Source organism: Mauremys mutica, chromosome 16 (genome assembly GCF_020497125.1).
Source record: "Mauremys mutica isolate MM-2020 ecotype Southern chromosome 16, ASM2049712v1, whole genome shotgun sequence".
NCBI lineage: Eukaryota > Metazoa > Chordata > Testudines > Geoemydidae > Mauremys > Mauremys mutica.
This window is the reverse complement of record NC_059087.1, coordinates 6,295,240-6,317,988: the sequence shown is the minus strand read 5'-3', so window position 1 is coordinate 6,317,988 and position 22,749 is coordinate 6,295,240. Positions and strand designations below refer to the sequence as shown.

At 41.1% G+C, this 22,749-nt stretch overlaps 1 protein-coding gene across 2 annotated transcripts in view; it reads right to left on the bottom strand.

The window, feature by feature from the left end:
- The window catches only part of PPP1CC (protein phosphatase 1 catalytic subunit gamma), a 28,963-nt gene extending 8,145 nt beyond the window's left edge, over window positions 1–20,818 (bottom strand). Inside the window, exons 1-3 of one of the 2 annotated variants that reach the window (XM_044990228.1) lie at window positions 20,600–20,818; window positions 1,669–1,800; window positions 117–347 (exon numbers count right to left, since the gene is read on the bottom strand). In XM_044990228.1, the coding sequence (XP_044846163.1) occupies window positions 117–347; window positions 1,669–1,800; window positions 20,600–20,654 (418 nt within the window). In that variant the 5' untranslated portion in view covers window positions 20,655–20,818. Of the gene's footprint in view, window positions 1–116; window positions 348–1,668; window positions 1,801–13,670; window positions 13,691–20,599 lie in introns of those variants that run through there. The other variant, XM_044990229.1, reaches the window with a different exon arrangement.
- Between the last annotated feature and the right edge of the window lie 1,931 nt (window positions 20,819–22,749).

Sequence of the window (22,749 nt, the reverse complement as noted above, 5' to 3'; positions counted from 1 at the left end):
TAAGTTAGTACACAGTTCAAATAAAACCAGACTGGGAGAGAATTTTTGTAAGCTAGCATAATTAAGTGCATAACAATCCTCCTTCTCCCATCCACCAAAAAATAAATGTTACTTACATTCATCATAAAATCCATAAATTCTATTAATGCTGGCACATTCATGGTTCCCTCTAAGAAGGAAAAAATTCTCAGGATATTTGATTTTGTAGGCCAATAAGAGACAAATTGTTTCTAAAGACTGTTTTCCTCTATCAACATAGTCACCAAGAAATAGATAGTTGCTTTCTGGTGGAAAACCTCCATATTCAAAGAGTCGAAGTAAGTCATAGTATTGTCCATGGATGTCACCTTAAAAACAAAAGCATTCATAAGCGATGGTACATAAGTGAGACCTTCACTACAATCACCAACTGACTTGCTAGCCAAATAAAACTTGAGAAAAGCTATATCTATTTCTGATATCTCATGTAAAGCTACATGCTGCCCACCACAGATGTCTGAAGAATCAAATGGTCTCGTCTATTAGTATGAAAATTATGCACATTCAGCAGTATACAGAGTCGTTGAAGTTGCGTAACCCAGCAAGTTGTGCTGAATGACCAATGAACTGCTATTTAAGAATATCCATATATATTTTTTAATACCTCAACCCAAAAGTTAAAGCTCTTTGTGCCCAATCCTATAGTCTTTACTCAGGTAAACTCCCATTCGACTCCACTGTGAGTTTTGCCTGAGAAAAGATTCTATGATCAAGACCCTTTATTTTGGTCTTAATGCCTCCTGATGGCATCCATCTGCAGCTTTTCATTTCAGAATGCTGCATATGTAAGTATTAGAAGATCCCTCCTAGATATAAATCTTAACATATCCATAAATGGCACTCAAGAAAGTAACAAGATTATTCAAATCCTAGCTGCAAAGTTGGCTTGGAAGTGAATGCTACTTTCACTTCTGGTCTAGAATTTTTTTAAAAATAGAGCATGCCCAACAATCATACTTATAAAGACTACTAGATTTTAAATCAGATGTGCAGTTATAAGAGATAATGGACAAATTACTCTAAATTGAGGTAATCTTCAGTCTTAGAAAAGGATTTAATAAAACAACCTAATTTAAGAGCTGTAGTTACATATTCTTACTGGAGTGGTTTCTATTTTGCCCTTTATCACAATATAAATTACTTAGATAGGCTAGGAATCTATGCCTCAAATACCTTGCCTAGAACTATTATGGGTCTCTGTTCTACCCCTAGATTCAATCAGGGCGGTGCTGAGGGCAGGGCTTTCTTCACACAAGGTCTTCTGTTCTGGGACTCCCCCGGGCCCCCAACCCAGAAGTAGCCCATTCTTTTTTGGTAGTCTAGTTTCAGCAAGCTTATCTTTGTCATTGGGGTTACTGCTCCTCATCCCCCACTTTTTTACTTCTGTATTTGCTACCCTCTTCATTACTATTCTTTATATTAACCAGACATTGGTTTGTTCATGCCCTCATGCTATAGCCTTTTGTTCAGATCGGCTGATTAGAACTAATATAAAACAACAATTGTACTGTATTTAGATTTAAGACACCTATCAATAGGTATGTAATAAACAAAATATTTCCAAGTTAATGCCTGTTCACTGAAAGCCAAGTGTCAACTGACCAATACACAGTAAGTCACAATACTTACCACATATTTTAAGTGGAGCTTCAAGTTCTAGTAGAATAGGCTGACTGAGAAAGATTTCTCTGGATTTCAAGCACAGTCCTCTAATTTCATTCTCTTGAAGTTGGACGTTTTTACCTGGTTTTGAACCCCTCACTGTGGGAAGAAGTTAAAACTGGTTAAATGAATCAAATGACTTGCTAAGCACTCCTGTCACTGTTCTTTTATTAGTTGTCCCCCGAAATTAGTGGGTTTGAGGGTCCGTAGATCCTCCCCTTAGGCTGGGGGGATCCTTTAGCATTGCCCACCCAGTTCCCAGAAACCCAATACATACTCCTAACCTCCAAGGCTGCAGTGCTGTTCAAATTTAGTCTGGTCCCACTGAGGAGGGAGCCATCCAGGCCAAATCAGAGTGGCATTGTGACTAGGTTTATGGGATTGCCGCACCACTCTCTCAGATTTGGCCCAGCCAGCCCTGTCATTATGACAGAGAGGTGGCTGGCCAAACCTGAGTAAGAACATAACATAAGAACATAAGAAAGGCCGTACCGGGTCAGACCAAAGGTCCATCCAGCCCAGTATCTGTCTACTGACAGTGGCCAATGCCAGGTGCCCCAGAGGGAGTGAACCTAACAGGCAATGATCAAGTGATCTCTCTCCTGCCATCCATCTCCATCCTCTGACGAACAGAGGCTAGGGACACCATTCTTACCCATCCTGGCTAATAGCCATTTATGGACTTAGCCACCATGAATTTATCCACGGCACAATGCCGGAGCAGAGAGCCCAGCCCCGCGGGACTGAAGCCTTTGTAGTCGATGCTGCAGGGAGAGCTCTGCATCCCTCCAGTGCATTCCCCCCCCCTCCATTTTACGCATTCTGGTGACAAACTAAAGTTTTTCAAAGTGATCATCAAAATTCATTCTGAACGAGACTGACCGACTCAAGATTACAAAGAATTTAATTTAAATTTGAGAGGGAATCTACTCTACTCTTTTAGACAGCAGATTTTCTAGACTTTCCATTTGAGTTTCTTGGCTACATGATTGATAGCCCAGACAAACTCTTAAAATCCTCTCTAACACAAAAACCAACAAAAAATACAACGTACCATTGTTTTTCCTAGCTTCCACCCTAACCCTTTTGGATTTGGGTTTCTCACTATCTTATTTCTTACCACCGGCTCCATATATCCCATCCTCAGTTCTTTTCCTGCTTTTCCCCCCCATCCTCTACCCCTTCTGTTACAAGCTTCCAGTATCGACAATATTCTCCTCATCCCTTGCATCCCAACATTTCTGCACTACCCCAAATGGCTCCCTCCCCAATCTGTCAATAATACTTCAGTTATTGAAGGGTGTTGAAAGTTAAAAATAAAGGTGTCCCCAACCTTTGCTAATTTAACAGTAAGAACCCCAGCTCAGTCCAATTCTGTTCTGAATAACTATGCCACCAGTTCAGCTTTCCCTTCAGTTTTACTGCCTCCCAGTGCTCTTTGAAAATAAACATTAAAATAACACTATGACAGTACGATAGCTCCTGCTAGGGATATGCCCTGTGCAATAACAGCAGAGTGAAGACAATATTTGTCTCCTCCTTGCCCTGTTAAATAGAAAAAAAAGGATGTGTGTTGTAAATGTCCCTCTTAGGCAAAGTGTTTTACCTCAACAGTTGACTCATTACAGGCCCATCCCTCCAGATCTCAAATGGCATTCCAGAGTGTCCTGGGGATTTAAATACCTTAAGTCTAACAGTGGCAGTATCCAAGGCTGTGTCTTCGAAAGAGAAGTTTACAAAAAATCCTATTCACCATTCAAACCAGCTCCATAGTGTTGATAAAACTCAGGTGGTTTCTAAATTTTTAAATCACTATTTTAGTCAGCAGGTTTAGCTAAAACATAAGCTGCCATTAGAACTTGTCTACATTACTGCTCCCCTAGTTCAGCTGAACCAGTGAACACGGTTAGGATCAACCCCCAAACACAATCAAGGCCAAAGAGGTCTAACCTTCATGGATTAGTTTCTCAATGGGGACTAAACTTTTAAAGCCTAAATTTCAGTAAATTAAAAGCTACTATCAGTGGCTAGAATTGTATTAGAGGGAACTCAAAGAACTAACTTGTCCACTATAATTACAGCCCTGCATGGATACAAATTTATATCCGTGGACATAAATCGGTATCCGTGGAACCGCAGGGCTCTCCTGGGAACCGCAGCAGTGAAAGGAACAGAACGTGGGGTCACTGCTCTCAGAAGCCAGTGCCCCATGCCAGCAGCTCCTCCAGCACGGCTGTACCGGCCCCAGCCCTGCCTCCAGCCCTTCCACACAGCTGTCTGAGTGTCCTGTCCAGGGGCATGCGCACTGCACAAACACAAGAGCGCGACCAGGGACAGTTGCCGGTGAGCCTGGTGCCTGCCCCAACGGGCTGGGTTGGGGGCAGTACAGCCACACTGGAGGAGCTGACAGTGTGGGGCGCTGGCTCCATGTTCTGCTCCTTTCGCTGCTGAAGTTCCACAGATACTGATTTATATCCATGGATATACGAATTTGTATCTGCGCAGAGAGAGAGAGAGTTTGCATAGAAGAGGGTCTTCATCTGGGCTGCAGCGTGGCCATAGAGAAGTGGGTTTTTAGCAATGGACATCAAAAGACTAATTACAATTCTGAGTTGTGAAGAAGGCTCTAGTAGTCTTCAAATGCTACTCTCCTGTGAGCGCATCTCTGATCACACACTAGATGTCGGTGGTGTTTCTGAGCAATCAGAGAGGCACTTAGGAGCAATCTACCTCCATTACATAGAGAAGGAAGTAGCTAGGTGCTCTGACAGTCTGCAGAAAAATACATCAGCTGGCAAATGGCCCAAGTTGTATATAAGGCAATCCTTACAAGAGACTGAGTTGCTGTCCTATAGCATCTGAGTCTTTAGTGAACAAGTGGAGCCTGTTGACGTTTGTCTTCAACAGACAAATACGCAACACTGAGTATTGTAGCAGAAACTGGTGCCTGAAGCTGGTGCTTGAAGCAACTAGAGGACGCACTTTGAGATGCAGTCTCCAACTGTATATAATAGGACATTAAATATTACTTCATAGTCCAATATATTAAACAAAACATACTAGGTCAGTGGTATCAACTACCCAGGCCACTTGATGCACCTGTGGCCCACATGGCATTCAGCTTATGCAGAGTGTAAAGTTCTTCTTTAAAAGTTTTTTGCCCTCAGTTGCAAGGAATCTTCCAAACATGAACCTAATGAAAACTGATACAAATGTTGTCCGAGACTGCAGACAGCCTGAGATAGCGACTCAGACGTTAAACTCCTCTACCCCCTTTAACCTCGCTGGAGTGTAAACTCTAAAGGCCAACAATGATACAAATATCAACTTTCTCATTGCTGACTACTGTAGTGCAGGAAATGGAGAACGGATGGGAGATGAGAAGTTGCGGTAGGAAAGGAAATGCAGATGGAAGAACAAGAGAAACAAAATGCAGAAACAGTCGAGGGCCTAAAGGTGAGCGTATTTTACTATTGGGTGATACTGTCTCACAATAAAGGGACCACACCAACAAAAGTTTCATTAATACATAGAAGTACATACCTATAATCTTTGTGCAAGCCTCCCACTGACATTGCTGGGCATTTTGCTGTGACTGAGGGGAGTATTCAGCCCTAGATTTATACTACAGACAACTATAGTTAAAAACTGAATTAAATCCTTTCCTCTGAATGAGCTTAACACTGTCCTGTTTTAGACCATGTACTTGTAGTGTGGTAACAAACATTCTATAACCATGGTTCAACTGAACTGCTCAAAGTAGCGGGTACGCTTTTTGGCAAGAGTTAAGTGAAAAGTTCCTTCTGACTATTGAAGTAAGATTACATCTATCCTGCAGTATACTTGTGCAAATTAGACATTGCCTGAACATTTAGTGAGAAGTTGTAAATCAGTTTCAAACACCTTAAACAGGTGGGATAAGATTAACAAGTAAAGAATAATGCATGCCAATCTGTATCCATTTTAAATAGAAGAGCAAATAAGCATCCAAGTATAACAAGGTTATTATTACATCAATGGTGACCTAGAGGCAAAGAAAAAAAATCTGCTTCGTTGAACCCCTTGTATTCACAGAGATAACTTTTAAATTAATTTTTACTAAAGCTAAAATTGGAACTACTATCCAAGAACCAGAGTGTCATAACACAGAAAGTTTAACAAATAAATTTGACAGTGCTTAGTCTTTAGGTGTGATGTTTTCCAATTTGAAAATAAGTAGCACAAAGTCAGGAATTTAAAAAAAGGTTTAGATTTTAGTCCAGTCAAGGTGCCTATACTAGAAAAGAATACCCATATTATAGCAGCCAGCAAGCATAATATGGATACTCACTTTTCTATATAGACACATATAGCCTGTTTAACTCTTAATGGACTAAAACATACCATTCTTTGACCCTAGCGCCCCCACCCCACTTGTAATTTTTATAATGAAGTTCAGTTTCAGAACTTTAAAAAACTAAGTTGCCCAATTCCTTTCCGGAACACCTTTTAAAGTATGTTACTTGTGATTCTGCAGCCTTGTCTATTCTAGAAAAATTAGGATCTGTGTGACATCAACTGTCATACCAGGTACAGTCGCAATGGTAGTAGCAATAACCTAACCACTAGTGTAGACAGAATTCCAGCATACGAGGCTTGCCTACACTTGTGGTTTAGTAGTATCAGTTGATGTCACAGGTACTAATTTTTCCTACTGTAGACAAGGCTGCAGAATCACAAATTGAGTTTTTTGAAGTTCTGAAATTGAACAGGTAGTGGGGGCCCCAGAGCTCCCAGCCTCCCCACAGTTGCCCAGTCCCTTCTCATTTTATCATTTTTAGTAAAAGTCAGGGACAGGTCATGGGCTTCCATGAAATTTTCTTTACACGGGGTCCCCAGTATATGTCGGGGTTGTGTTCTGAAAAGGATGACTGATACTGAAACAACGGATACCGGGGAATTTTTCCCCATAAGAAATAGTGGCCTGGGTCACCTCTTCCCGCCCAGTTCCGCCCCCTCCTCCAAGCATGCCACATTTCCACTCTTCCTCCTCCTTCCCAGCGCCTCCTGAACGCTGGGGGAAGCACCCAAACAAAAGTCATGCAAAAGGTGAAGCGATGAATATGCGGATCAGGACTGATGTGAATCAGAATACGTTCCCCTACTGATGAGCGATGGGATACATGAAACGATAAATAAGGCGGAGACGTATACCAGGGACCCCCTGTATTGCCAGTGACCTGCCCATGACTTTTACTAAAAATATCTATGACAAAATCTTAGCTTTACCCATAATCAATGAGGACCCCATCCTGAAATAAAGTTTTCCTTAACCCCTTCTTCTGGCCTTCAAACATCCCCTCCAACCTCTCAAAGCTCATCATCAGAAGCCAGCTCCCCACAGACCTGGACACCTACTCAAAATCGGCACCAGACCCTGCCAGAACAGATACAAAAGCTGCAGACATATCTCCACTGCTACAATGATCAATAGCCCCCGTAACATAGCCTTCAAGATCCATGGGTTCACACATGCCTATCACAACACATGGTGTACCTCATCCAGTGCACTAAATGTCCCAACAACTACGTGGGTGAAACCAGATAATTACTATATCTTGAATGAACTCACAGGAAAATGATGAGACAAAAACACCACATCACCGGAGGGTGAAAAAGACATCACTCAGTATTTGACTTATCAGTCCTCATCCTCAAAAGATGAGATTGGTAGCTTAAATTCATAACTTTGCTGGATACTAAAAAACATGGACCGAATAGAGACACTGGATGTATGGCTTATTTTACAACAATCTATAACACACACACTGCCCGCCCTAGCTGCCTTGCCCACCTTCCTTTCTCCCTTATGGGCAGTATTAACAGGCCACTTCACCTGGAATTGCCCTTTGAAATGCGTTAACTACTATGATAAACAACTGATTCACTCTTGTGTTTAGCTGTGACACTGAGGGCTTGTCTACACTGGCAATTTACAGGGCAGCAAGTTTCAGCGCTATAAAGTGTCAGTGTAGACAGTGCGCCCAGCACTGGTAGCTATGCCCCCATGGAGGTTTTTAAAAGAGTGTCGCACCCACACAAGCCACATTAGAGCGCTGCCACGACAGCGCTTTAGCATTGCCAGTGTAGACTAGGCCTGAGCATGTTTCCCAGACCTGAAGAAGAGCTCTATTACTCCCAGAGGAATTCTGTGCTACTGCATATGCACAGAATTAATGAGATGTACCTATTTTTATTTTTTTGCACAGAAAAAAGCTTCTGCTGAAATTTTGCTACAGTTCTTCCTTTTTCCCACCAGCGGGCAAAGTAGCAATAGTACCACACAGCTGCTCCCGGCCAGCAAGGGAAGAGAAAGAGCCTGTAGTGCCTTCTTCACAGCGCCTGTCAGGCCAGGTTAGGAGACATGAGCTATGGGGTGCTGGTCACACAGGGGCTCATAAGGGCTAGTGAGTGAGGACAGACTGGGGCAGAGGCTGAATGGGAGTGGAGGCACAGGGCCACAGGGGGGTGCAGAGCTACATAAGAACAGGGGAGTAGCTGGGGGGGGGGGGACAGAGCCACATGGGGATGGGGGGATGGAGAAGGGGGATGGATGTCTGAGTGGGAGCAAAGGAACACATCTGGACAGGTGGTGCAAAGACACATGGGGGTGCAGGAATACATGGGAACAGGGGCAGATGTGCCTGACTGAATAGGAGAGGCTAGGGGTCAGCCAGGGTCTGCATGGGGGAAGCTCCCTAACAATCCCTTCCCCCCCATCCCCCTCCCCCCCAAAAAAATGTTCCATACTTTTCCCACCCATACCCAACAACCCTCCAAGTTCACATCCAGGTTCCTTCCCAGCAATTTACTTCCCTCTCCCTCAGCTCCTCCATTACCCCCGACTCCCCCAAGCCTTTGCACTGCTTCTGAGGGGTGTGAGGGAAACGGTTCTGTATTGTAGTTTAAATGAATTATTACTCAGAGTTCTGTATGCCTAGTAAGGAATCTATTTGTCAAAAAAACATTTCCTGAATCTTTTTTGTTGTCTGTATTGTTACAGACATACTTGCTGACAGGTATTTTGAAATAAATGACCAAAAATAATTGAAACTGGTGTGATTATGTGGTGTTATTTTGACAAATAAAATATGCAGAATTTTAAAATATTGTGTGCTTATTTTTTAGGCACAGAATTTCCCCAGGAGTAGCTCTACGTAAGCTTGAAAGCATGTCTCTCTCACCAACAAAATTGATCCAATAGAAGATCTGACCTCACCCACAGTGTCACTAATATCCTGGGACCAACATGGCTATAACACTGCATATCTATATCATCATACATCATTGACATTATATGGCATTACTGGAATTGCCACTAAATTTCAAGTGTTGCATTAAAATGTTAAAAGTCATGAAGCATGGAAATGAAAGTTAAATCTTTATTTCATAATAGTTTATTGAGCATGAAGCTACTCAGCCATATAGCAATTTTCTAAACACTTTGAGCTGAGCAAGTTGTCCAAATTGCCAAATATCCAGCAGCAAATTAACAGAAATTTATAGAAAAAGTGATCAAACTTAATTGCATTATAAAAGAGAGCAAAATTAACATTTAAATATTAAAATTAAACTTTGCTTTAAAAAGCTTAACAAGTGTCTAGTCTTATCTGTAATTTCTGTAGAGAGGAAACAGATTTAACCTTGCATTAGTCAGTCTTATAGGTACTACTACTACTACACTGAAACCCTGCATCCCACATTCTAAAAAAGCAAGGAGATTAAAAAGGCTTAGAATGAGCAATAAATATGCTATCCACAGGCTCTCAATTATATTTGTAACTAGACCAAACAAAGATGGCACAAGTCTATTTTTGCTAGAAGTTACGTGATAATTTGAAACTGAAATCAGTATTAAATTTTCAGGGATTTTTCTCTCCACTGAAATGCCAGAATCTTTTATTTTCATGTAAGAACAAGCAATTTCTAGTCCTTTGGATGCCGACTGTCTTGAAAATAGAAACTGATCACTCTGTTGCCAGTGCACATTAAATTCATTGCCATAAAATGATAGACTGAAAGAGAGAAGTGGGGAAATCTCTTGAAATTCAGTGAGGTACTTTTTTTTTACATGACCTTTGGAATGCTTTGGTCCAAAGGTGAAACCAGGCCAGAGAATGGAAATTTTAGTTCTCTGTAGTCTTAATGCTTCCTAAACTAGCAAATATGGTTAATCTGCTTGAATTGCTGATGGCGATATGATACTTCTGTCTTGATGTGTTGGAAAGGTACTTCCTGACTCCTGCTGAGTTGGCTATTTCAGATTCAGAACTGGAACTGAAAAGCTACTCCTAGATGCTTGAGTCTCTATGGGTATGTATACACAGCAATTAGACACCAGTGACTCAGGCTCACGGAGCTTGGGCTAAATAGCTATTTAACTGTAGTATAGATGTTTTGAATTGGGGTGCAGTCCAAGTTTTGGGACCCTCCCACCTCACAGGGTCCTAGAGCCCAAGTCAGCTGGCACAGGCCAGCTGTGGGTTTTTAACTGCAGTGTAGGCAATCTAAGGGTATGTCTATACTGCAACATAAGCCCAGGATTAGCAGAACTCAAGTTAGCAGACCTTGGGTTTGTTAACCAAGGGCATGAGTATCTATGCTCATTATAACCCCATGTTAGGGACTGCTGAACTGTTGATCCCAACCTGAGGCTCCAGCATCTACATTACATTATGCAGGCCCAAGTCCAACCATCCATATCCCAGGCTTCCTAGTGCAATCCCAAAAAATGTGGCTGCTCTAGCCCTCTGTTCATGGTGCAATGTGGGAAAACTTAACTGCTCACTAAACTTGACTGTCCAGAGGACAAAGTGTCACCTTGTGAGATTTGTGGAATACTTTTGGCAGACTCCTAGAGCATGAGTCCAGTAGAGCAGCATCTACACTGCAAAACAGTAAGGCTTGAACTCTGGGTTCTGGCCTGACTCAGGCCCGGACCCTCCTCCCCCATGGGGTCCTGGGACCCTTTGAGCAATTTGTGTGTAGACAAAAAGAGGGTTAGGTTTGAGTCTGAGTTTGAACCCTGGGCTTACACTGCAGTGTATACATACCACAAGAGAGAAAATTCTAGAGCTATTAACTTTGATAAGACTAAAGCTCACAGTAGCACCACCAAATTGAAAATGTGTACTTCGCATACGACTGCAAAACAAAATAGCATTTTATGTAATATTTACTCAGACTGTTATAAGTAGTAATGTGCATTCACTGAGGTAGAGGTTAAGTGACTTGTCCATATCAGTGATAGCGGCAGAAATAGAATCCAGGTCTTCCAACTTTTAAGTACCTAATTCTATTAGACACTGCTGCATCCCTGCAGAATGTAGTCCACTAAAGGGTATGATCCATTCCAAACTAGAGGTTTCCAAACTAGTGAGCACTCCTTGTTAATTAGGAATACCACGTGTACCACATGCACCAGGCTTGCCCAGTGAGCTTTGAAATAGGGTTACTTAAATAGCTTGCTTAATAAAATGCTCCTACAATTCTGTCAGCAGCATGGGATTTAAAAGAAAGCCAGAGAAGTCTCAGAACAAGTTGCCAGATCTGAGTGCAGTGAACTTTTAAAAAGACAGATGAGTTCATATTCAGAAGTTAACGCCTGAGCGCTCCATGCAGCTGACCTAAATGCTACAAATACAAGATTAGTTGGCAAGAATATGTCTCCAAGCTCATCTTCAACAACAGCTTCACCACGCTAGCTCCTTTGTGAAACAAGACTGACTATGGAGCAAACATGGAGACACCTCCACACAAACACTGTTGCTGTTTCAGTGATCACCACTAACCACCTCAACTTGCATCCCTAGCATTATGACCAGCTACAGGAGCACATGGGCAGTGGTTCTCCTTAGAAGAACATGGTGGAGTGGCTGTATTTGTGAAAGACAACAATGATTGAACTTGGTGGCTTGTTTTGAGGAAGACTGCACTTTCATTTCCACAACTGCATGAACTCTATAAGGATCTTCACAAAAAACAATGAAATGCTTGAAATGTTAGATGCAAAAGTATTTAGAACTCTGTTTTTTGAAAAACAATGAAAAATATTTGCATTTACTTCTAGAAACTAAAGGCTTTTTTTTACCTAAGGATGAGTTAGGAAATAAGAATTCCATGTAATAACTTTTTGTGGGAAAGGAAAAGTTTCTTCCCAAAGACAGACACCTTAGAGTGCTTTGTAAGGCTAAAACATCAATTAATAAGTTATTCTATGTATTGCAGTAGCACCTGGAGGCTCCAACCAGCACCAGGGCCATATTGTGCTAGGTACTGTACAAACATAGTAAGAAACAGTTCATGCCCTGAACACCTTTTTATTCTAAATTGACAAAACATGGGAGAGCAGTGTTACACATTCAAGCAGAAGCCTGGGAACAAGGCTCAGAGAAGGGAAATGACTTGCCCAAGGTCACACAGGATGTAATAGGAGGCTGGGTTGAATTTCTGGCTCTAAGTCCCAGCTCAATGCACTAAACCACTAGAAAATGCTTCCTACCTAACCAGAAGTTTAAGGAATGAGTAGATGCAGTTTTAAAGAGGGAGGGGGAAAAAAAACCAACAACAAAAATGTACAAAATCAAATTATTTGCTTTAGGAAGAAGGCAAAACTTTATAAACACTGCCTATGCAAGTTTATCCATTTTCCCCTCCCACCTAAGGCCTCCCTTTCTAAGGCCCAGGAAATCCTTTTCCCCCATTTACAGAGATAGATGGATGTCTCCTCAAACCAACATGTAAGAGGCATTACTAGGAACAGAAACCTGGGTGTAGTAAATGTGCATATTTGATTTGGAGTCTTTCATGTATTAGCCGGGATCTCAGCACTCTCTCTAAAAAACAAAAAAAGTAGAGTTTTAGCTTTCATTGGCTGCATCTACACCGGCAAAGTTGGGATGCATAATTTACAGCTCCCTTTTGGTAGTAACTGTGGAAGCTCTAGCACAGAGAGAACCAAGATTTTCAGAAACAAATGGTTTATAATAGGTTTAGGAGCCTACCCTTAGGCACCCATTTAAGATCTTGGTCATCTGTTTTAACGTGTCAGTTAATCCTTTTTCCTCTGATTGTTTTATTTTCTTTTGCCACCTCAGTAAGCTGAGCAAGTTTCAATCTCATTTTCAAGATATTACTGTGGAGTCCAGCTGCATGAATAACCAATTTCTCAGTTTGCTGACCATTCCATAAAATTGAAAAACTCATTCTAAGTCAACCCAAAGCAATGTTTGGATTTCTCAGCAAATGAAAGAGTAAAAAGATTTGTTCCAGGTCAAATGAAATGTTTTGTTCAAAAAAGCAGTTTCATTTAATCTTTAAGGTGTTTGGTTTTTTAAAATAAAGCAAGTACATTTTGAAACAAAGCCATTTTGAATCAAAAAATTATTGTATTTGATTTAGAAAGTGTCAACACAAACTACGAAGTTCCCTTTTTGATCAGCATCTACTTTTATATTGTATGTAATAAGATTAGTGATATGCACTAAATGCAGAAAGCAGTTAGAAGGCTAAAGTTATAAAAACAAAATATCAGAAGTGCACGAAGACTGGTATTTCAAAGCCATGCTTCAGCTTTAAAAACCCTGGAATGTCTTGATTAAAAATCTCTGGCCTTAAGAATGGGAGTTTAGGCATTTCCTAGAACCCCTTTTCATTGCTGTCTGATCACTACTGACTCTTCCCAGTGTAGGCGTCATTCTCTCAGAGGCATCTTTCCTAGAAACATTCTTGTAACTAGCCCTTTTAATTTTACAGACAGGCAACTGCAACCTTGAAGTGGCAATTTCAGAAGCTGACTAAAACTCCTTTCTTATTCTTATACAGCTGGTATATGCTCAGGTATTGCTGAACATATTTTTGTACATCTCATTCTATTACTAAGGGGAATTTTAAGAAACGTCTTTCTTCCACGTAGTGTTCCTGTTACTTACTCCCCACTTCAAGTCTCGTTCTTCTATCAATGTATGCTGTGAAAGTTACTGGAACATTCTGCAAACGGGAATAAGCAGCAAGAGTATATAAACTCTAAGTGCCCTCAGAACAAGGGAAGAGAAATAAAGAGTCGATTACAGGCAGAATTATCTATAAAATAAGTATTATATTTTCATTGAATTGTCCTTTAAGGTTGTGACCAGTCAAATGGCTTTGTACTATACATGTTTGGAGGAATAAAGGAAGCGTCAAATATTTACATTACAATGAGAAGAAAGTTTAAAGTGTGTGCGCAAGTCTTTAAAATCCAATCATACAGATTCATTTTTTAAAGTGTCAGCTACTTTGAAATGTGGTCTCCATAAAACTACTATATTGTGGGTGTACAACTTGTTAAACATTGTACTCAAGTAGTTATCAATGGTTTGTTCAATCTAGTAGGGCACCACAGGGGTCAGTTCTGGGTCCAGCACTATTCAATATTTTAATAAATAGCTTGGATAATAGAGTGGAGAGTATGCTTATAAAACCTGTGGATGACACCAAGATGGGAGTTTGCATGCACTTTGGAGGACGGGATTAGAATTCAAAAAGATCTTGACAATCTAGAGAATTGGTCTGAAATCAGCAAGAAGAAATTAAGACAGACAAGTGAACTACTTTGCACGTAGGAAGGAAAAAAATCAAACTACTAAATGGGGAATAAGTAGTAGTACTGATGAAAAGGATCTGGGGGTTATATTGGATCACAAATTGAATACGAGTCAGTGTCATGCAGAGGCAAAAAAGGTTAATATTCCAAAGTGTATCAATAGAAGTGCTGTATGTAAAACACAGGCGGCATTTGTCCCACTCTGTTCAACACTGGAGAAGCCTCAGCTGGAGTATCATGTCCAGTTCTGGGTACCACACTTTAGGAAAGATGTGGACAAACTGGAGTGACTCCAGAAGGGAGCAACAATGATAAAAGATTTAGAAAACTGGCACTACGAGGAAGGTTAAAAAATCTGGGGCATGTTTAACTCTTGAGAAAAGAAGGGGGATGGGAATGGACTCGATAAGTGTCTTCAAATATGTTAAGGGCTGTTTTAAAGAGGACTGATCAATTGTTCTTCAAGTTCACTGAAGGTAAAACAAGTAGTAATGGCCTTAATCTGCAGCAAGGGAGATTTAGGTTAGATATTAGGAAATTTTTTCTAACTGTAAGAGTAGTCAAGCTCTGCAATAAACTTCCAAGGGAGGTTGGGGAATCCCCATCACTGGAGATTTGTAAGAAGAGCTTAGACATAAATTGGTCAGGTTTACTTGGTGCTGCCTCAACACAGAGGGCTGGACTTGATGACTTTGAAGTCCCTTCCACCACTACATTTCTATGGTTCGATGAACATGGGCTAGATTACATTTATAAAAAAAAGGGGGAGGTGGTATACCAGTAACTTTTTTTTAAACTGTCTTTAAAAATTTCAGCCCAAGAACTACAAATTTTAACTGAAATTAACCATAATCTGTTTAGATTTGAGTTTATTAATTTAACACATTTCACACTGACTCTTTCCTAGGTATCATATTAATGTGATGCTTCAAATGGGTATTAAGAATTGGATATTCAAGACAAAGTATATTTCTGTTTTACACGTGAATCCATGTTTTGTCACCGCAGTCTTTTCCTTTATATTTTGAATGTGTGACTATAATCTGACATTAAAAGTTATAGGTAACTGCACAATCACTATATTCAATTTCTACACTGAATTTTTAACATAACTTTTATCCTTTTTATGAAAATTCAATTACATTAACATTCTATTATTAAAACAAAGTAATTTACTCTTTACCATTAAATCACTTCATTCTGAGTGGACAATGAAAACAGATTTTCTGGTTAGTTTCACTTTGAGTCTTCCGCAAAGAGCACAAGACTAAAAACTATGTTATAAATAATGAAGCAATTTTTAAATCCCAACACCTTCTCATTGATTTGAAGTGTTTCACAAAGATATTTCCATTGATATTAGGTTCTGTTAGCTCCAAATTACCTGTCCGGATGCTTTAATTTTATTAGCAAAACATTTAGAAATCTGACTATTACCTACAAAATGCAGGAGTATGTAGTTTCTAAGGACAGGTATACTGAAATACAAGATAGCTCTAAAGATTAAGCCTTCACTAAAGGGTTTTAGGATTAAATTTGAGAGATGTGGTAATCCATCGGAACAAACTTTTAATCAATGGAGAACCCAGTCTGAAGTGTTATTCATTTGAGGGGAATTTGATTGAGATATAATTATATGAAGTTATGCAATAGTTTCAGATATATGCATGTGCGCACACCTAAATATTAGCACATTTTAATGGAAGTAAATGTTTGGTCATGCTACCAGTGCTACTGTAGTTATGGTTGAGGAGGAGCTTTATCCAGGGCCTCTTTTTAGACGAGTTATAATCCAGAAATCATCATTTGGGTTTCACTCTCTCAAATTTGCTCAGCAAAGCCCAAAGAACATTTACTGAGTGGAAGAAGAAAAGAATGGTAGTGAGGCTTTTGGGATGAAATACACTAAGAGAATTTGAGCATAAAAACATTTTTGTATTTAGATGAAATGCATCTGTTCAAGTTAACTTTTAAAATGTTACCTACATAGTTAATGGGGATGTCGGCTTTCCCAAGTTTGGAAAAAAGGGTTGGGAAGTTGTAAGAACTAAAATAGTATAGTGGGTTTTACATGTTATTTCCCTTTTAAGATACACAATCACACCTTAACACTTCTATTCAAAACACAGCTATTTACTTGAATGCAAAAATGGGTCTTTGGCCTTAGTTTATTAAAAATGGTATTAAATACAGAAGGCTACATTAATCCAGTATCACTGAGATTTATAACAAAATTAAGTTTTTACTCCATGTAGCAACTGATTGCTATAGCTCATATTGAAAATAGGAGTAAATATATAATACACTAAATAAATATAAAGGGGCAGAACTAGCTGTTGTGGGAACAACTGTTAATATTTGTAAACAGTGTTATATGTAATTTAAAATCTAGAAAAATAATACCTGCCCCAAGCAGTTTAAAATCCTCTCTTTAATTTCTTGATATTATATAAAGTTTCAATGTTAAAGCTTTGGCATTTAATCAATGCAACACTAGTTAATACTGCTAATTTTTGTAGTGATAAGTACAGTGACATGGCCATATCCTTTGAGTACCTTGTTGGTGAGTTCTTTAAAGTACTATTTATGTAGTATTTCAAGTAGGGTTGTCGATTAATCGCAGTTAACTCACGCAATTAATTCAAAAATTTACATGCCAGATATGCTAAACATTCATATACCCCTTCATGATTCGGCCACCAGTCAGAGGACATGCTTCCATGCTGCTGATGCTCATTAAAAAAATAATGCATTAATTAAATTTGTGACTGAACTCCTCAGGGGAGAACTGTATGTCTCTGGCCATTTTACCTGCATTCTGCCATATATTTCATGTTATAGAAGTCTCAAGTGACTCAGCACGTTGTTAACTTTAAGAACATTTTCACTGCAGATTTGACAAAACACAAAAGGAACCAATGTGAGATTTCTAAAGATAGCCACAGCTATTGACCCAAGGTTTAAGAATCTGAAGTGCCTTCCAAAACCTGAGAGGGATGAGGTGTGGAGCATGCTGTCAGAAGTCTTAAGAGGACCACGCTGATGCAGAAACTACAGAACCCAAACCACCAAAAAAGAAAATCAATTCTGCTGGTGGCATCCTGACACAGATTATGAGAATGAACATGTGTCAGTCCACTCTGTTTTGGATTGTTATCAAGCAGAACCTGTCATCAGCATGGATGCAAGTCTTCTGGAATGGTGGATGAAACATGAAGGGACATATGAATCTTTAGCACATCTGGCATGTAAATATCTTGCGATTCCAACTGCAACAGTTCCATGCGAACGCCTGTTCTCACTTCCAGGTGACATTGTGAACAAGAAGCAGACAGCATTATCACCTGCAAACGTAAACAAACTTGTTTGTCCAAGCAACTGGCTGAACAAGAAATAGGACTGAGTTGACTGGAAGGTTCTAAAAACAGGGGTCAGCAACCTTTCAGAAATGGTGTGCTGAGTCGTCATTTATTCACTCTGATTTAAGGTTTTGGGTGCCACTAATACATTTTAACGTTTTTAGGTCTCTTTTAGAAGTCTATAATATATAACTGAACTATTGATGTAGCTAAAGTAAATAAGGTTTTTTAAATTTTTAAGAAGCTCATTTAAAATTAAATTAAAATGCAAAGCCCCTCAGACTGGTGGCCAGGACCTGGGCAGTGTGAATGCCACTGAAAATCAACTTGCGTTGCCGCCTTCGGCACACATGCCATAGGTTGCCTACCCCTGCTCTAAAGTTTTACATTGCATTCAAAAATAAAAACAATTCTACATTTGTAAGCTCAACTTTCATGATAAAGAGACTTGTAGTAGGTGAACTGAAAAATATTTATTTTGTTTTTTACAGTGCAAATATTTGTAATAAATATAAAGTGATCACTGTACACTTTGATTCTGTGTTTTAATTGAAATCAATATATTTGAAAATGCAGAAAACATCCAAAAATATTTAAATGGTATTCTGTTATTGTTTAACAATGCAATTAATCACGATTAATTTTTTTAATCGCTTGACAGCCCTAATTTCAAGATAGCAACCTTCACATTCCCATCCAATCCCAAAAAGTCTTAGACAGCAAACAAACATTATATAAAATATCAAATAAATCTTACTACTTGTTCTACCTTTTAACATTTGAACTACATACTCCTCTACCCCGATATAACGGTACCCGATATAACACAAATTCGGATATAACGCGGTAAACCAATGCTCAGGGGGAGCTGTGTGCTCTGGTGGATCAAATCAATTCAGTATAACGCGGTTTCACCTACAACGCGGTTAAGATTTTTTGGCTCTCGAGGACAGCGTTATATCGAGGCAGAGGTGTACTTTTTCTTGTTAAAGAACTTTGACATATTTACGTTCTTTTCCTGGAAAAAACTACTGATAGTTATGCTATAGCAAGGCAAACAAGAACTACAGTAAGTAGTCACGATACAAACAACTTTTAAAGACCAAATGCACTGAAACAAGGAGCTGACACCTGCAAAAAAGCAGCGATGTTTCAGGAACACTTCTGCCTAAGCTTGTCAAAGAAAGGCAATCTATATCTATATATATCTATATATCTATATATCTATATATATATAAAAACAAAAACCCTCCCCATTAAGGAGAGAAAAAACAAGAGATGAGAAACACTCTCTCTCTCTCTATATATATATACACACACAGCACATTCACAAACCAAATCCGCTGGATTTGTAAATCCTAAATTTCTATAGCAGCACAACTGTCCCTTTGCCCTGGCCTTTCATTATCCAGGTCAAAGATACCTTACAATAAGGAAGAGATGAAAGGCATTTATCTAGTATCTGGCTAAGCAAAGTCTTAGATTACTTTGTAACAAATGGGAAAAAAATTAAAATCCTGGCCAAGCTCTTCCAGGGTAAATTCATACATATGAGTGCATGGACGGACTTGAGACAGGCTAGATAAATCCAGTTTTCTTCTTTAACCAATTATTTTGCTTTCTATTCCAAGGAGAATATCCATTGGCTACTTTGCAACCTTGTACCCTAGTCAAAGATTAATAAACCATTTTAATCAGATGCTGACCAAATAAAAAAATTAAACCCAGCACAACCCCCGTATTTATTTAGGAAAGTCTAGACACTGGATGCACCTCCCTATCGCCTACCCTCTAATGGAATACAGATGGACAGTAAGACAAACCATCTAAATGCCATTTTATTTAAAACTGCAAAACCAGCCCACTTTCACTTTAAAAAAAAATCAAATATGAGTTACAGTTTATAAAGCCTTATAATTACACACCCATCATCAGAGGCTTGTATTCCTACAAGTAACTGATTACAGTGTTTTAATTAAAAATTATAACCCTTCCCACCTGAACAGAAAATCTCCCAGATTATGCTAAAAAAGGCTGCCACAACAGACTCAGTCTCTGTCCTTTAGACCAGGGGTTCTCAACCTTTTTCTTTCTGAGCAACCCCCCCCCCCTCAAAAAAGGCTATAAAAACTTGCGCCACAACCACCGTTTTTCTGCATACAAAAGCCAGGGGATACATTAGTGGGTAGCAAGCAGGGCAACTGCAATGGGTCTCATGCCACAGGGGACCCCACAAAGCTAAGATGCTTTGGCTTCAGCCCTGGATGGCGGGTCTCGGGGCCCCGGGTTTCCACCCCATACCGTTGGGCTAATGTCGCCCCTGCTTGGCAGAGCCCCTGAAACCTGCTCGTGGCCCCCCAAGGGACACCAGAGCCCTGGTCGAGAACCAGGGCTTTATACAGAGACAAGCTGCACTTGCACACACACCCCCCCCCCGTGACTGCCCAGCCACTGCGCATGTGTGCGGCGGGCAGGCTGCTGGACATTCAGCTTCTTAACCTCTCTCTACCCCCCCACCCCCCAAAAATCGCCCCCCGCTTGCAAAGAGGTGGGGGGAGGGGAACGCACCCAGCAGCCCCACGCAGGACCCTGGTTTTCCCGCGGGCGGGCGCTGAAGGAAAACCCGGCGTTAACACGCAGAGGCCGGCCAGGCAAAGCCGGGGGGGGGTCCCCGGGGCACACACAAAGCGCCTCTCCGCTGCGGCCAGCCCTGTTCGAGCGGGGCCGGGCACCAGAGGCCCCCTCACCGCCCGGGCTGCCCCCACACACCGCGCCGGCCCCGGCGTCCCCGCCCCCTGCCGCGAGCCTCCCACAGGCTCCAGCCCCACCGGACCCTCCCTCTGCTGCAGCCGGCGGGGCCGAGCGCCTCCCCTCGGGGACCCCGCCGTGCTTACCCCCAGGCCCCCCGCTCCCTCACCCTCCAGCAGCCGTTGGATGATGCTGTCGATGTTGAGCTTGTCTATATCCGCCATCGCCTCTCAGCGGCAATGCGGACCCCGCAGCTCCCGCTCCCGAGTGGCCCGCCTCGCCCTGCTGCCCGCCGGCCCGGCGCTCGCTCGCTCGCCTGCCTGCCTCCCGCCCGCCGCTCTCAGCAGCGACCCAGCACCGCACAAAATGGCCGCCGCCGTCCCCTCTCAGGAAGCTTTGGTGGCGCATGAACACTAAGTGCTACGGCTCGGCAGCCGGGAACCGTTTATAGGCAGAGCGCCGAGCGCGGGTTGCTTTACCAGCGTCCCGCACTCACGGAATCCTTCCGCCGCGAGGGGGCGGGAGCAGGGAAATAGATCCGACCTGAGCTTTAAAGGCGGCATGTGCCCGTAGCATCGCACGGGGATGGTGTGTTCGGAAAGCCCCTCGCAGCCAGATTCCCCAGGTGTGCAAATCTGGTTCCTAATCGACTAGATGAGTGAAGATTATTATTACTGTCAATCCTGCATAATTAATAGAATCAATAATAATTAACAATCCATAAATATAATACATATAACATTAATATCAATCGTAATTTGCCAAACAATGCTAACTGAAAAATGATCAATAACTATGTCAAGTGATTATTAAGTGCTGTTATTCAGACATCATATTTTGAGACTATTTGCTCTATTGCTTAAAGGCTCCCACTTTTTTCTTTTAAACAGACCTGCCCAACCACTTAGAACATCTGGATTTACCCTGGAAAGCAGCTGCCTGACAACCACAGATGTGGGGAGTTTGTGTAAGAAATGTAGTCTGTTGGTTATAGGGTGACCATATGTCCCAATTTTATAGGGACAGTCCCGATTTTTGGGTCTTTTTCTTATATAGGCTCCTATTCCACCCCCCCCCCCCCCATCACGATTTTTCACATTTGCTGTCTGGCCGCCCTAGCTGGTTAGAGCACAGACTAGAGCCTCAAGAGATTAAAGTCCTGGTCCTGCAAGGTGCCCAATATGAATGAACCCCAAATGGAGCGCCCCATGTCTTCAGCAGGGCTCTGCATGGGTGCAGGGCTCTGACTGTGCAGAGCATATTGCACAATTGGGTCCACAGATTCTATTCCTGGCTTTGGCAATGACTCACAGTGTAGTGCTGGGGAAGTCAATTTCTCTGTTTCTCAAACCCTTATCCTCCAATGAACTCTATAAGAGTGTAGAGGTGTGGCCCTGGGGCTCCCATGGCACAATTGGGGTCTCGGTTGCTCCATCAATAAAATGGGGTAAATCATACTGACCTACCTCCCAAAGGTGATCTGAAACTTAATTCAGTAATGGCCTCAATCCTGCCAATACTTCTGCAGATGAGTAACTATGCATGCGAGTCTCCCTGTGCCTCTAGTTATTTCCAGGATGTTTGTTAAGTGCTTTGAAATTCTTGTAGGAAGGCACAAGACATTAACATATCCTTTAAAAAATATTTTATTTTAATCCATATTTAAAATTATTTTATTCTATATGTAGTAGAAACACATTGGAGGCAAAGTCAAAAACAATTAAAATCAGCTGAGTTTCTGACAAATTAAATTGCATTGGCAGTGAGATGGTCTGTGCTGGCCTTTACTGTTGCTCACTGCTTTGCATGTATGATTGAATATTGTTTAATGGGTTTATTTACTCCTAGTTTAATTTGCAGGGACGTCTCTGCCAATCCAGTTTCCTCCTCCCCTCTCCAAGATAAATTGCTTCCACTGTACACATGCCGCATTCTTCACACAGCAGTTATATAATAATCATAACAACTCATTATCATGGTGGGGCCAGAGCAGAGTTCAGGGTGATCATGGTGATGAAGGAAGAAACTTGCAATCTCAGCACATTTTAGAGCCAATAACGGAGAAGCAGTTGAAAGGAAATAGATGTAGAGACCATAGGTAACCACAGGCATTTGCTGATTACAAAATGCACCTTCAAAATTAAGCTCTGGAGTGAATGTCTATCCTAATGGGTACCCCAGAGTCAAATGCTAATCTCAGAACACCAGTGTAAATCCAAAGTAACCCCACACTGATGTAAATCTGGAGTAACTTTATTGTCTTCAGTGTGACTGAGATCAGGATCTGGCCAGCCACGTGCAATGAGTTGCTATGAGAAA